This window comes from Penicillium subrubescens, assembly GCF_028828155.1.
Source record: "Penicillium subrubescens strain IBT 31985 chromosome Unknown utg000003l_segment0_segment0, whole genome shotgun sequence".
In the NCBI taxonomy this organism is placed as follows: domain Eukaryota; kingdom Fungi; phylum Ascomycota; class Eurotiomycetes; order Eurotiales; family Aspergillaceae; genus Penicillium; species Penicillium subrubescens.
The window spans coordinates 2,560,371-2,573,793 of NW_026643153.1; the positions used below are offsets into that span (position 1 = coordinate 2,560,371).

Genomic DNA, 13,423 nt, shown 5'->3' on the forward strand with positions numbered 1-13,423 from the left:
ATTGATACATAGAAGTTAGGAGTAGACAATAAAGAACGTTCGATATAACGGAAATTCTATATCCTCAGGTTTCTATCTCAGAATAAATGTTCTGGTATCAATTTGCAGTATTAAGCTTCTCTCTGTGAGAAGGATCTTTGGCTATACTTGTCTCGGAGATAGATACTTGAATTATAAGAGAATCATTACTAAAGCATCCTGCGAGACAGACTGTGTTGCAAAGTAAAGTGCGGTCTGCTCGTCCTTCGGTATGCTTCAAGAACCGTGGGCTCGCCAATAGGGAGATTGGGAAGAGATGCCTGTACGAGTGGTCGAGGATATAATTTGGCACAACCCAGACAAGCTATTTGAAAGCTATCACTGCCATTCACGATTTCACAACATATGTGATAGAGCACAAGTACTGCTTTCACCTGGTTTCAACTTCCGACGTCTGGCAAACCGCTAGACTAATCAGAAATAATAACACCAATCCTCTTCTCGGTCTCGATTCTGTTGAGAGGGATCCTCTGGAGAAGGTCTTTCGCGTACGCAGCTGCCACAATAGCTACATATCCCTACCAATCCTTGTTCTTATGCGAGTCTGAGTAGTCGCAGATGCCCCGGATAACCAGGCATAGAAAAGTGTTCATCAGCCTGGCGGCTTCCATTTCGAAACAGAGAACGTCCTTTTCCGCAGCAAGCTTATTTCGAATCAAAGCATCTTTCATCAACTGGTTTCCAGAAGCTATTCCGAGAACTGGAAGAATTTGAGCGCGAAGCAGCTCATAAACCTGCCTTCTTAAGGGGTGTGGAGAGGCTACGCTCCCTACAGACACCTCTTGAAACTTTCAAGCTAGCCTTGGATTTAGCCAGTCCACTGGCAAACCTTGAGCCCACCGCGTCGACCGTATTGGGTGTGGTTAGATGCGTGACAGCGGTAAGCTTAGCTAACTGCAACCTGATGAGTACCACGATTTATAACCGTCATTTACTTATACTCCGCTTCTCATACTACGAAGATTGCCATTACATTTGCCAACGCAGATATTGACTTTGCAAAACAAATCGCTGATATGTTGGGGCGGATTTCCTACATTGATGAATGTGACGCACTCGGCCAGAAAGCAGGTAGGAGAGATATCCACAAAGTAGGGGCTTCTGACCTTTCTCTCCACGTTGTCGATTGGCTTATTTGGAGTATTTTAGGCGCTTGTAACAGTATACCAAAAACTTCTGGAGTTCTACAACGCCGCTCTTGAGATTCTCGCCCGAAAAGGGATGAAACTGGTAATGAAGTTAGTCTCAGAGAATGATCGCCTTCCAAATATTATCAAAGACTTCTTGGCGTGTGCCGATAATCTCCATTTCGAAATACACAAAGCGACAATGGATATTTTGGTCGATATCAAAAAGATGCTCTATTTCCAAGACAGTAAGCCATTGTTTTCGAGGAATACCAGGCATTTTTGACCAGCTCTTAGTTTCTCGATGGCTCAAGCTTGACAAGCTCGGCCACCAAAGTCAAATGCTCGGCGAGTGGCAGAGGGATCGAGAAAACAAGGCATGCGAATTCTTATTGGAGGATACCAGATTCAATACCTGGTATAATACTCCCGAGTCCCGGCAGTTGGTGATCCTCGGTGCAAAGGGGCACGGAAAGACCTTCACTATGACTTTTCTTGCTGAGGAGCTGGAGAGGAGAAACAGGTATCAACTGCCTCGGCCAGTGCTCTGTCAGTACTATTGTCGTGACGATGAGACGGGGAAGGCCACAAATGTGCTCTGTGCCCTGATCTACTCACTTCTCAATCACAAACAGCTTGAAGGCCTACAAAAGCCATTCCATGAGCGTTATAGAGAGGCTCTGGGTTCGGATCTTGATCCGGCCTCGAACATATTCACGTTGGAAAAGTTTCTGGGAAGCATGCTGAGAACTATTGATCGTCCCATTGTTTTCGTTATTGACGGAATAGATGAGTGCGACGACTCCTCCCAGAATAGCCTACTCAATTTCCTGAATTCTATTCTGCAAACGGCTTCCGGGCTCAAAATTATTCTGTCAGCGCGGCCTCGGCAAGAGATTCTAGATCGACTAGATGATGCAATCAGAATTGAACTGGCCCCTGATCCAAAGCGGGACTTCTTTATCGTTGAAAAAACAATCAAAAAATTGCCACGTCGTCTCTCACCAGATGCTAAGGCGCAAATACAAAAATCGCTCTCTGAAAGAATGCAAGGAAGCGGCATATGGACGAAGATGATCGTTGAGCTTATCAATGCTCGTCGACTCATGACAAAAGATGCTATCGATCAATTCCTGGAAGCATTACCCTTGCCTCAAGAGCTCTCAAAAGTCTACAACTCGTTACTTTCACGGTGCACATCAGATGATGATGAAAATTGGCAACTTGCCGATACAGCGCTCAGGGGTCTTGCTTTCAGCCACAGACCTTTGAGCATACTAGAGCTTGCATGGGCGGTGGAAATGAGCCTGGCCCAGAACGTGCGGACTGTTCACGCCCTTGCTAAAATGGTGGATCATCAAAGAGTCATGGAACTCATCCATCCATTCATTGCTTCCCCTGACTATGATGAGCCACGTAAGCCTCAAGTCCGGCTCACTCACCAGTCAGTGAAGGAGTGGGTTCGCCAAATGGAAATTGTCGTGAATTGAAGAAAACAGATGAAACAGGTCACGATTGTAAAAATCTCGGCGATTTTATGCTCAATATCTGCATAAAGTATTTGCTCTTGGACGAGATTGGCAATACAGATTTGTACTCTGAGGAGCAGGCAGCATTCGAACAACTACCGCAGCTGTCCAGGTCGTCTATCGACGACCAAGAGTCAATTGATTATGATCGAAACTGCACGTGGGAGTCCTGGGAAGATGATATGGCTCGTATTGACCCGCTTGACCGTGGCTTTGGCGAATTCTTCGTTTACGCGTCGTGCCATTGGATCGACCATTTCGGTGGTACTGGTTCAACGTTCGAGCATATTCCAAGCCTCGTGAGTATTGAAAATGTGTGCCAATCTGGGTCGATTCGACTTCGTAATTGGATTCAGCAAAATTGTCGTCCTGGCTGCACAATGTTGCCGAGATTTGAATTCGATAGCAGCTTGTACGATCCTCTAAGCATCACTTCGCTCTACGGATCAGAAGCAGTATTATGTACTATGGTTAGAGCGTCAAGCTTCGACAATGGTAAATATTTTCGAGACACGGCGATGAGAGCGGCTGACCAGATTCTCTAGTGGGGAGACCTATCCAGGCTCAAAATACTGCTCTTAGACAGTAGGACTGGTCAGCACCTGAAGAACTTTGACCTTTTTCGGCTCATCGTCAAAAGATAGGACAGGGCCCGTCTGATCACCAATCCACGAAAAGAACGGCAGAACTGGGATCTTGTATTCGATCTCGTTGACGATGTGACAGAGAAGATGATTGAGGATCACTGGGGAAACAAATTGTTTTGTTTTGCTGCTGGTGCTGGGTGCATGCCCATAGTGCAGCGTTTGATGAACAGCGCTCAACATTCGCGAGAGCTTAGGGGTGAATTGCTTGGGACCGAGGTGGAAGGGAGGCTATCACCACATGAAGAAGAAACGCATCAGTCCGTTGGCTACGTTGTTCTCGGGAATTACAGCGAAATTGTGGGATACCTTGGAGAATTCGGCTTTGAAGCGCATTTTCGATACCGTAATGCCCGTGGCGAGAACGTTCTACATCTGGCATCTAAGCACTGTAATCCAGACATGTTCCGTCTTTTGCTCCCCCGATTTCTAGAAGGCATCTTTGCAGAAGACCATATGGGAGAGACGCGTCTGTTGCGAGTTATTATGAGCCCTTCAGCTAAGAGGTACCAGTGTGCGAGGAGACTTTTGCTTGCAAAAGCGAACCGACGTACTCGATGTTTGGATTGGCAAGGGCAAGCATTGCGGACTGCCGTATCACGCCGTGACCTGGAAATGTGTTCCATATTGATCAGCCTCGGTGACATCGATCCACTTGCAGCCCTGATCGGCGATGCTGAAGGCCAGAAGAACTCAAAAGAAAGAGGCTCTGGGAACGACGACAATTTGTTGCGTATCTTGCTTGACCTATTTTCTTGTGAGGGTAACCCTGCGGTCATAGACCTTCAACATCTAGCCGAGAAGCAATATATCAAGTGTTTTGATAGTTGCAATGAATGATGCTCATCACTGCATTACGACAAACCAGATTTAAGAAGACTACTTTAGCATCAATGAATCTAAAATGAATCAAGGCGTCAAAATTCTAGGCAACAGAGGTAGCTCTCCCAGTTCTCAAACCACATCCCAGTAGCAGGTCATTGAACTTGAGAGAAGTATTCTTGCTAATTTAAACCGATTGCCCGAGGCTGAAAAATTCATAATTACCCTAACAACACCCCGATTACTGACACCCTTGTCAGGTAGCATTCGGTGTGATATAGAATTACCTAGCTACATGGACAGGCTCATTCCGGTTCACTAGCTCGATGAAATTAGTATGATCGCAGTGGCCGACGTTGCATCTCTTGCCCAGCCTGCTAATCCCAGTACATCTTATCCTGTACAGTTCAGAATATCACTGATATACCTTGGATGAATGGTATAAATAGAACTATGAATCCCCCCGTCTGGTCTCAAACCTATCCATCGAGCATCATCTTCTTCCTCATATCAATTTCAGTGTAACCTCGTTTACAATGCGTGTTTCAATCGCTGCTATCTTTGCCGCTGGCCTTGTCCTTACGCAAGGTGCTCCCGTTGATCCGAATGCCACCATCTACTTGACCTCTGATGCTGAGAAGGCTATAACCGGCCAATCCCCGAACCCCAAAGTCGTCTTTTCGATGCTGGCAGCAAACAACATGGTCAATGACTGTGGCTACTATACCTTCATAAACCAGTCCTCAGGCGGCTCTCCGCTGATAAGCGACTGCCAGCAGATAACCAGGAACATTGCCAATGGTGGTTCCTGGGAAGTCGAGGACTTTGGTGGACAGCACCAGCTTATCCAATATGGCACCTGTGCCTTCGGGGTAACGGGTGACAAAAGCATCAACGGATTTTACATCGGCAATCCCGATATCATCGACCTGATCAATTCGTCCATCGGTTTATTTGCATGGGAAAGGTTAGTTGGGGCCAAGGGCGTGATGGGTTGCCAATCACTCACCGGGTTGGTGGGCGGTGTTACTGTTACTTGGGGATTATACCACACCTAGGCTTCATCCGGTCGGGAGTGAAAGCTCGTATATGATGTTATCGAAACATGGAGCGGCAACTTAGCGCTAGGATAGGGTTGGCGTTGCACCATGTACCTTAGTCATCTTGGGGGTATTCCAACCATCCCATGGCAGTCATTCTTTTCTCGAATCAATGAACCTTTGCATCCAAGATTGGTTCTGCTTGGTCCTATCCTCGGCCCCATTCGCCTACTAGGATTACTAACCATTACTGTCGCAGCTTGCTTAGACAGATGTAGACCTTGCACTCGGATTATTCTGTGGTCACTGAAGGACTAAGTTCAACACATGGTGGTTCCTGCCAACTTCCTGGGAGTATTTGATCATATTTCTGGCAAGGATATCGAGTTTCTAGGGTCAACGCTAACCTCGGGATCTGGTAGTAGACTAGTAGTAGTAGTAGTATTCTTAGACTATCCCAGCCGCTCTAGTGAGTTGGTTTACCCAACTAGGCCAAAATACGAATCCCTACCTAGCCTAGTTGGTCCGGCTCTTTTCCAAAAGCTCAATCCTGAGTCAACAAATCACGTACCACTGCGCGTTGCAAAGAATATTCCCAGAGTCATACTGATTGAACTATTTGAAGAAGATGGCTCTGTTAAATTTTGGTTGTTGCCTCGGAACAGAATAAAATGGCAGATAGTCTAGCAGTATCTGCCTTGGGAGGGAAGGCTACTAAGCCTAGGTAGCTGTTTAAGTATGCTGGACGGACTGTTTGATATCTATGAATGTTGTGATCTCCTAGCACCCCATCACCCCGCGGCGACGGATCCTTACATTAGGCGAGCCCGAAACGACGGGCACTTCTACCACTTCTCGAAGTATTGATTAGTATAATATACATCAATTATGCCTGTAACTCAGAGTTCAGGCATGAGAACCATCTCCGTGTTGGGACTAACCCTTTTCATTTAGCTTCGTCCCGTGGGGTTATGGACCGAGAGATTGGGATCTATAGTTATCACGTGACGTAGAGCAAGATCTATATATTCAAGCTTGGGTCTAGGCTAGCGGGTGGCCATTCCGAGTTTCTTGTCTCACTCTCTCTGAAATCGAAAAATCCGCATGGCTCTGCCCGATTCCGGCAGCATGCAATCAGTGTCCGAAGATCCTAGCGATTCATCCAAACCGACCATTATTTGGACTGAGCTTCGGGTGCCTATCGGCCATGAGTCTGACAAACAACGATGGGTCGAATATTTTCAACCCTTAGTACATGCTACGGGCCACAAACAGTCAATATGGGCTCGGCTTCACTTCAACCCGGAGAGAGTGATTCTAGGCACACGCAAGTTATCCCTCCAGAAGCGATACATCATAGTCATCCGAGTGGGGTCAATTTACTGACGAGGCTCTTATATCTAGATTGGTCTAGTAACTCAGCGTGCAGGGACTTTGAAAGCTCTCTGTCAGCTCAGATTTTCAGAGAACAGCTTGCGAGCGACGGGATTACATTCCTGATATATTATGAGTTCCCTGGATATTCGCAACTTTGGTTTCACTTGTTACCTAGACGTTTTATCTACATCTTCTGGGTTTACTTTAAAGTTCTAGTATCGGAAGAGCAAAAGCAAAGAGTTGTAAAACGCGGTGGTATTCGCCCGCCTGCTGTGTTAAGCCTCCGACCCAACTAAAGACTGCAACCACGTCTTCCCGTGCAACTATGGGCTACTCGTACGGAGTACCTACATAGTGAAGAGGTTCAGCTACTGCTATGGCTACATATCTGGAGAGATGAGGAGGCAGCGTCTTGGAGGCTTATCAAGTCCAGACACATCAATTCCCTTGGTGAGACGCAAGTAGATAGCTTTCATGGTTTTCTTCGTGATATCGGCTCGATGGAATTCAAGGAAGACTATTGTCACTTTGAAGACCTGTTACGCCTATAAGTACGGTCGCAGCTCTTTTGTTTTGAAATTTCTATAACTTGTGATCAGTTAGTTGCCTACTCTATATCTCATCAACCTATTTAACTCTAGATTGAGATCAATCTAGCTACTCCCGTATCAAAACTCCATCTTTGGTTGGAGGAGTCGGACCACTGAGTCTGCAGGAAAAGCCAGTAACCCACGCTGAACCAGAGATATGACTCAGGGTTACGACGAATCAGGTGCTGGTAGTCTTCATCGTAACCGCCGGGTTTTATGTTTGGTGAATCTTCGAGCCAAAGTTGCGTAGTCTTCCACGAGTCTTTATAAGGCTGTTAGTATAGGCGCCAATGCACTCTAATCCGATTTCTCGTTAAGGACTTACAGCATTTAGGTAATTCCACATCGGGACTATCTTCCGACCCCCAGACCAGATGGAACAATTCGTGGTAGAAAGTCCCACTTTGTGGCAGGACCTTGTCGATTGACATGCGTACCTTAGGAGCTTTGGATCCAAGGTTTGCAGTGGCTTGAGGGTTTGTGAAGGCGCTGGGGCACAGCGTGATAGTAGAGGGTTTTGTCTGGTCCTGGGTGACACCGAGATTCTGATTCGATACGGTACAATAAGTCTTGCCACCGTAGTTCTCATCAAAGACGTACTCCTTCAAGTCATCCGACCAGTAAGGTACATAAGCAGTTTTGATCCAGAGAGCCCCTTGCTGCGCACCAAATCTTTGTGATATTGACTAGTGGCAAAATCGCTCAAAAGCGGAGGTAAACAAACAGCAATTTATTTTTATAAGTCGCCTGTGCTAAATTATTTCATAAATGGGGATCGCTTTCTTAACGCTTTCGACTCAGCCCCGAATATCTTTCACAAACCGTCGAGCAATACTCATTTTAATACCTTTGCCAATGAAGAACTCCGGATCTTAATCCTGATAGACCTGCTCAAGATCAAGGCCATTCTCGAGTATTAGATCACAGTCTTGTCAAAATGCAGCCATGAGAGTGTCATCAGGTACAGTGCGTCCCGAAATTGGTGCAACGGAAACACCATGAACATGGGGGAAATTGTAGGGCGAATAGATCGCAGTGAGTAAGATAGACTACGGAGTAGATCACATCGTATAATGCAGATCGGAGATACCATCATCCGATAGGTGGATGCAGTCCTCGTATATGCAATAGAGGAAAGAAGCATCCATAATAGTGTATTTGTGGGAATACAGCGGAAGACTATCGCCCGATGATGTTGAATATCGGTCAGGAAGGTCAAAAGGGTTACACAATGAAAGAAAGTGGTCACACAATCAGATCTCAATGAAAGGGCCAGGCAGAACATGCCGGAAGAATATCAGGCCGATGACACCACAGTAGCAACTATTTTTCGATTTCCCTTTCAGTTTGTATCTGTAGAACAGCACTTTTGACCGTCGCTACAACCGGTGTCATAGAATTTACTGTAGTATCCCTCAAGACAGGGCGAACCTGCAGGAGTAGCGCAGTATGCATTCTCAAAGTTAGAGCAGTCCAATCCAAGTGCACCTAAACTCATTAGCCGCATGTTCTTAAGTAGTTTGTGATTCGAACAAACCGTGGATAAAAGGACTAATTAGCAGTGGCGTAAGTTAGATATTGGAATATGTAGGTCTACAGATTACATACCTAAGAATAGTGACGGTGATTACAAATAGAGATCTCATCTTGATGTAAATAACTATGTGTAGTCACTGGGGCTTGGTATATAATTCGAGAAGGATAGATGTTCGAGCGGTTCAATAATCTCGGTTTTATAAAGTCAGCGGCGGGAGCCTAGGGGGTTATTCTGTATGGAGAAATCGATTTCAAGACTTGAAAGCATGAAAGCAAATTCCTGCGGGACGAAGGCTATATTTATGTCCCTACTGGCTAACAGGATTAGCGACTGAATTCAGGAGGAGATGGCAGTTAAAACGATCGCCAGAACAACGTGATAGTTAGTCACGTAACTCGTATCATGCATCTACTCAGCCTGGCAAGCACTTTGCATGTCTCACCTAGTCATGTTTCAGTAACTTAAGAGTGACCAGGTGGGGCATGCAAAGAGTGGATAAATTCGAACTACAAAACGGATCACTAGCTCCCTATAAAGTAAGGGAGAAGCGCAATAAGGTCTTCAAGTGCTGCAGGAATCGTTGATCAGGCAAATCAAGAAATAGTGGTAAGAATCGGACCGACTTACCAGTATTTATGTGTTGGCGAACTGACTTGCTATCTGCAAGAAGTAAGGTTTTTAGTATATACCTATATTAGCTGTTTGCTGTTCAGCATGTGCATTTATCTTAAAATTTCAAAGTTCTTACTGAATATTGGTTCAGTAGGGAAAAACTAATGATCATTTTTGTTACTGACAGATTATGGTGAGAATTTGCGGCACCTTACAGGCAGTAGTGAATGCATTTTCTCGTTGGCCACTACAGTTAACTCCCGTTTTCGGCATGCTAGGCACACATTGTCATTTGGTACTAAAATTTGTTGGATGGACCACCTTTTTGGGGGTTCCCGTAACCTATAACGTAATTCCTGGCCGATCTGGCCACTCCCGTCTGGCTGCATACCCGAAGTTAAGAGCCAATTATGGCAGATTTAAGCCATTACTACTCCGTAGATTCACCGTAGTTTTCTCGCCCCGGCGGTACACCTTGAGCGAGCTGGGGTGGATATTCAAATACAGGAAAGTGGATCTGCGGCTGAGCAACTATTGAATCAGCATATATGCTATCGACAACCCTAAAATGGATCTCATCGATTTTTCGCTGATCAGTGGGGCGCGGGATCGTAGGATATGAGAACTGCCAATCGTTTATAAACACTTTCAAAAATTGGTCTCAGCTCCACGGGCGATATATACCTTAGCCTGTACGGAGTAACTAGATCGTGAATAGTCCTAGGATCACCCCCAGCCTTGGACCTCGGGAATCATCAACATCAATGTGTGGACCCGCTTTCAAGGTCGATCATCTGGTCCATTTCAAATCAATCTCCGCGATGATTAGGTTTATGTCGAGAACGACCAGGTATATAAGCCACGTCTCTTGCCAGGTTTCACGTTCTCGATATCAACCTCGAACCTTTCAATCTCTTTACAGCCTTCCCACCACACCATCCCAACATGCGTCTCTCCAACATTGCCATCGGCACTATTGTCGCCCTTTGTGGCCAGGCTTTCAGCCAGGAGTCCCGAGTGGGCAAGGGACCCCAAACAATCGCTCAAGCCAACGGCGACTCCCTCCTGACAGCTGCATCGAAGTCCAAACAGCCTTTGACATTTGAGAGTCCCACTGGAGAGGAGGACCAAACTTGGTTTTTTATCGAAGACTCTGACAACCAGGGCCAATCTATCCAGAATGCCGATTCCGGTAAATACCTCTACTGCTCTGGAGGATCCGCCTGTACGCAGTCGCGGCAGGCTCAGATCTTCCACCCGTACCATCAGAAAAATTCCGATACCTGGGGGTTTGGTGAGATAAGCTCCCAATCGGTCCTCACTTGGACAGACGAGAACACTCTGAAGCTGGTGAAAAACCCCTCCAACATGGATCATTCGTTCTTCACAATCAAGAAAGCCGGTTAGTTATCCAAACTTCCTGATCTCTCTAAACGTCTTAAACTATGACTGAACCGATTTAGAGTAAACTATCGCGCCCGATATCGACTGAGGAAAGCCTTAAGAGGGTTGTGTTTTATCTTATCTCAGTCACCTTCGTTTGGCTGGATATGGGAGGGAAGAGGAGAGAGACATCAACCGATGAGATCAAGGCTCTTACGGCCGTCGCCTACTTCGCTACTTTCCTTTGTTGAGTGTCATTGATATATATATACGACCTCACATAGTGGGGAAGGTCCCGAGGTCGTGCTCCGGGTACGATATGGTGTAGGGGGATTACTCAGAATGCATTTCATCATACATCCATAGATGTGAATTCCCCGATCGTCCAATTACTTCTCTCGAAACTATCTTAACCTTGGCTTGTAATTAGTCGATTCCTGTGCTAGTTAGGTAGGTCGGAGTCTAGATTCTAGGATCTATATAAATTATAGAGGCTAAACCACTACTAGTGATCTAAACAGAACTAGTCCAATTAATTATCTTTGTATAGAAAGTAGGACGTCAAAAGAACAAAAGCCATACCAAAGATACCAAGGAATAGGAGAATATAGGGCCTCAGATCGCGCCTACTAAGCGGCGAAGGGGGCCTTACTGAGTTGATTTCGGCGGAAGGAGACTATCCAATCAATACTAGTCAAGAGCGACGACTATGAGTTCAAGCTGATTCTCGGTGTATTTCCCCCACTCTCAACCGAAAGACATGGAAAACCTAGAATACCATCGATACCTAGGCTCAAATGGCCGTGATCTCAACAACCAAATAGGCTTTCTTCGAGGGGGTGATCGGTGGCCATATTTGACTATCAGGCCAAAGATGGCTTGCCGGGTGACCATGACTCTCAGAGCACAAGGGTATGCATTGAATTTCGATTTGTGGGGGTGGTAAAAGCCCAGTCCACTGGACTGGGAGGCGTATAGATGTATAATGGCCTATTTAAAATACATGATCTTATTTTGAAGTTTCTCGAACAAAGAAAAGCTCTCCGTATGACCTGGATAGCGCATTATTATGATGCCTATGAGCACTTCCCCTTTGCTTGGCGATCTACCCAAGCTCACACGGCTGCGTATTATGGCCTCGAGGATCGATTTGTCTCATACCTCAGGACCGGTCAGCCAAGTACCCGAAATCTTGATATTTTTCGGTCGGATATTTTACATCTTTTAATCCGATAGCTAGTTCTACCTAAATGTCATATAATATCCTAGAATTATCACGTGGAAGACCCTTACCCTGAAGTGTTAGATTAAGCCTGTATTTTTTTAGGAATAGCCAGAAGGACGCTAAGATACCAACGCTGATTAGACGCGAAAGCATTAAGGGGTAAGCAAGCACTAAGTAATCACTAAGCAGTCCTGATTGGACACTAAGCGGTCACTGAACGATCACTGAGCATTAGTCATTTATCACATGACTCTCCTGGATTGATCACTGAGCCTAAGCCCGTGCTGACATTTACTCACTGAGGCTGAGCCTGAGCGCCCTCATAAAAGCAGCGGCACCCGGGATAGGAAAGCCCCACCCGCCAGACTTTATCCGGTCTATATAGTGGCATATACCCTGGCCATTCGATGCGACGAGCTCGGATGGTGTGGCGATCATCAGCCATGAAGAGGGGAAGGAGGAGGAGAACAAGCCACTTCGTCGATGCCGGGCATCATCCTTGCCCTGTGGAGGGCAATTGGCTCTATGATTATCCACCAGCTCCACGGGATGACCGGCATCCGAATCCTTTGTGATGATACCAAGAAGAAGAACATCGAAGCCGAGTGTCCCGCTTAACATCAGTGTGGTGGGCGGTGCAAGCCTCCTCTGCTGCAGTAGGGCAGGGCGAACTACTGTAGGTGGTGGTGGGGGGCCTACATTGCTTATGGAGACAAAGGCCAGATGGTTCGTCATTTAATTTGATATCTATTCCATCTACCATGGCTAACTACTGTAGACCAGCTATGTACCTGAAGAGAACACGGTATGTACGATGGTCGGTGTCAATGATAATGTTAGCGTGGTACTTTCACCCCTTCTTCATGACTAATACCCTCTCCAACCGCCTTCCGAATAGGGATTAGGGCAATACCATATGTTTCAAACCCTTCCACCTAGCCACCTAGCCACCTACCTTCCTACCTACCTACCTACCTACCTACCATGGAGACTAATCACGAAAGATCCGATCATACCCCCCAGGCCCCCCAGGCCCCTCATACCCCTAGCCATAAAGCTAGTCGTGATCAGCGCATCGCAGCGCGTACACTGCGCGCTCAGGGGCTTACCTATAGCCAAATTGCATCAAAACTGGGCATTACCCAGCGTCAGGTCCAAAAGGCTTGCACTGATGAGAGGCCTACACCACGTAAGGCCCCTGGCCGAGGTCGAAAGCTATCAGAAGAACAGCTTGATGAGATAATCGAGTTTATCTCATCTTCGAAAGAGACACGACGGATGCCGTACTCTAGGGTTATAGAAGAACTACAACTCCCTATTAGTTCTGTCACCTTACGAAGGGCCTTAGCTAGACGTGGATATCATCGATGTAAGGCCCTTCGAAAGCCTCCGTTGTCCGACCGTACACGAGCACTGCGTCTAATCTGGGCGCTAGAGCACGTTAATTGGACGCGTGAGCAGTGGGAAAAGATATTATGGACTGATGAGACCTGGGTTA

The 13,423-nt window shown here is 46.3% G+C and overlaps 5 protein-coding genes across 5 annotated transcripts; 4 read left to right on the forward strand and 1 right to left on the reverse strand.

Moving 5' to 3' along the window:
* Positions 1-1,368: 1,368 nt before the first annotated feature.
* On the forward strand, positions 1,369-4,179 carry N7473_004961 (uncharacterized protein; the record flags this gene model as incomplete). Its single annotated transcript, XM_057150901.1, has 4 exons — positions 1,369-1,414; positions 1,464-2,582; positions 2,666-2,994; positions 3,340-4,179. 4 exons carry the CDS (start codon positions 1,369-1,371, stop codon positions 4,177-4,179), a joined length of 2,334 nt encoding a protein of 777 aa, XP_057011011.1.
* A 518-nt stretch (positions 4,180-4,697) lies between these two features.
* Positions 4,698-5,219, forward strand: N7473_004962 (putative necrosis-inducing factor-domain-containing protein; the record flags this gene model as incomplete). Its single annotated transcript, XM_057150902.1, has 1 exon — positions 4,698-5,219. The coding sequence occupies one exon, from the start codon at positions 4,698-4,700 to the stop codon at positions 5,217-5,219; it is 522 nt and encodes a 173-aa protein (XP_057011012.1).
* Positions 5,220-6,305: 1,086 nt separating this feature from the next.
* On the forward strand, positions 6,306-7,129 carry N7473_004963 (uncharacterized protein; the record flags this gene model as incomplete). The annotated part of the gene is made up of 3 exons (XM_057150903.1): positions 6,306-6,512; positions 6,659-6,852; positions 6,877-7,129. The coding sequence occupies 3 exons, from the start codon at positions 6,306-6,308 to the stop codon at positions 7,127-7,129; spliced, it is 654 nt and encodes a 217-aa protein (XP_057011013.1).
* Positions 7,130-7,215: 86 nt separating this feature from the next.
* On the reverse strand, positions 7,216-8,007 carry N7473_004964 (uncharacterized protein; the record flags this gene model as incomplete). The annotated part of the gene is made up of 3 exons (XM_057150904.1): positions 7,216-7,430; positions 7,494-7,840; positions 7,991-8,007. 3 exons carry the CDS (start codon positions 8,005-8,007, stop codon positions 7,216-7,218), a joined length of 579 nt encoding a protein of 192 aa, XP_057011014.1.
* Positions 8,008-10,262: 2,255 nt separating this feature from the next.
* Positions 10,263-10,785, forward strand: N7473_004965 (uncharacterized protein; the record flags this gene model as incomplete). Its single annotated transcript, XM_057150905.1, has 2 exons — positions 10,263-10,719; positions 10,781-10,785. 2 exons carry the CDS (start codon positions 10,263-10,265, stop codon positions 10,783-10,785), a joined length of 462 nt encoding a protein of 153 aa, XP_057011015.1.
* Between the last annotated feature and the right edge of the window lie 2,638 nt (positions 10,786-13,423).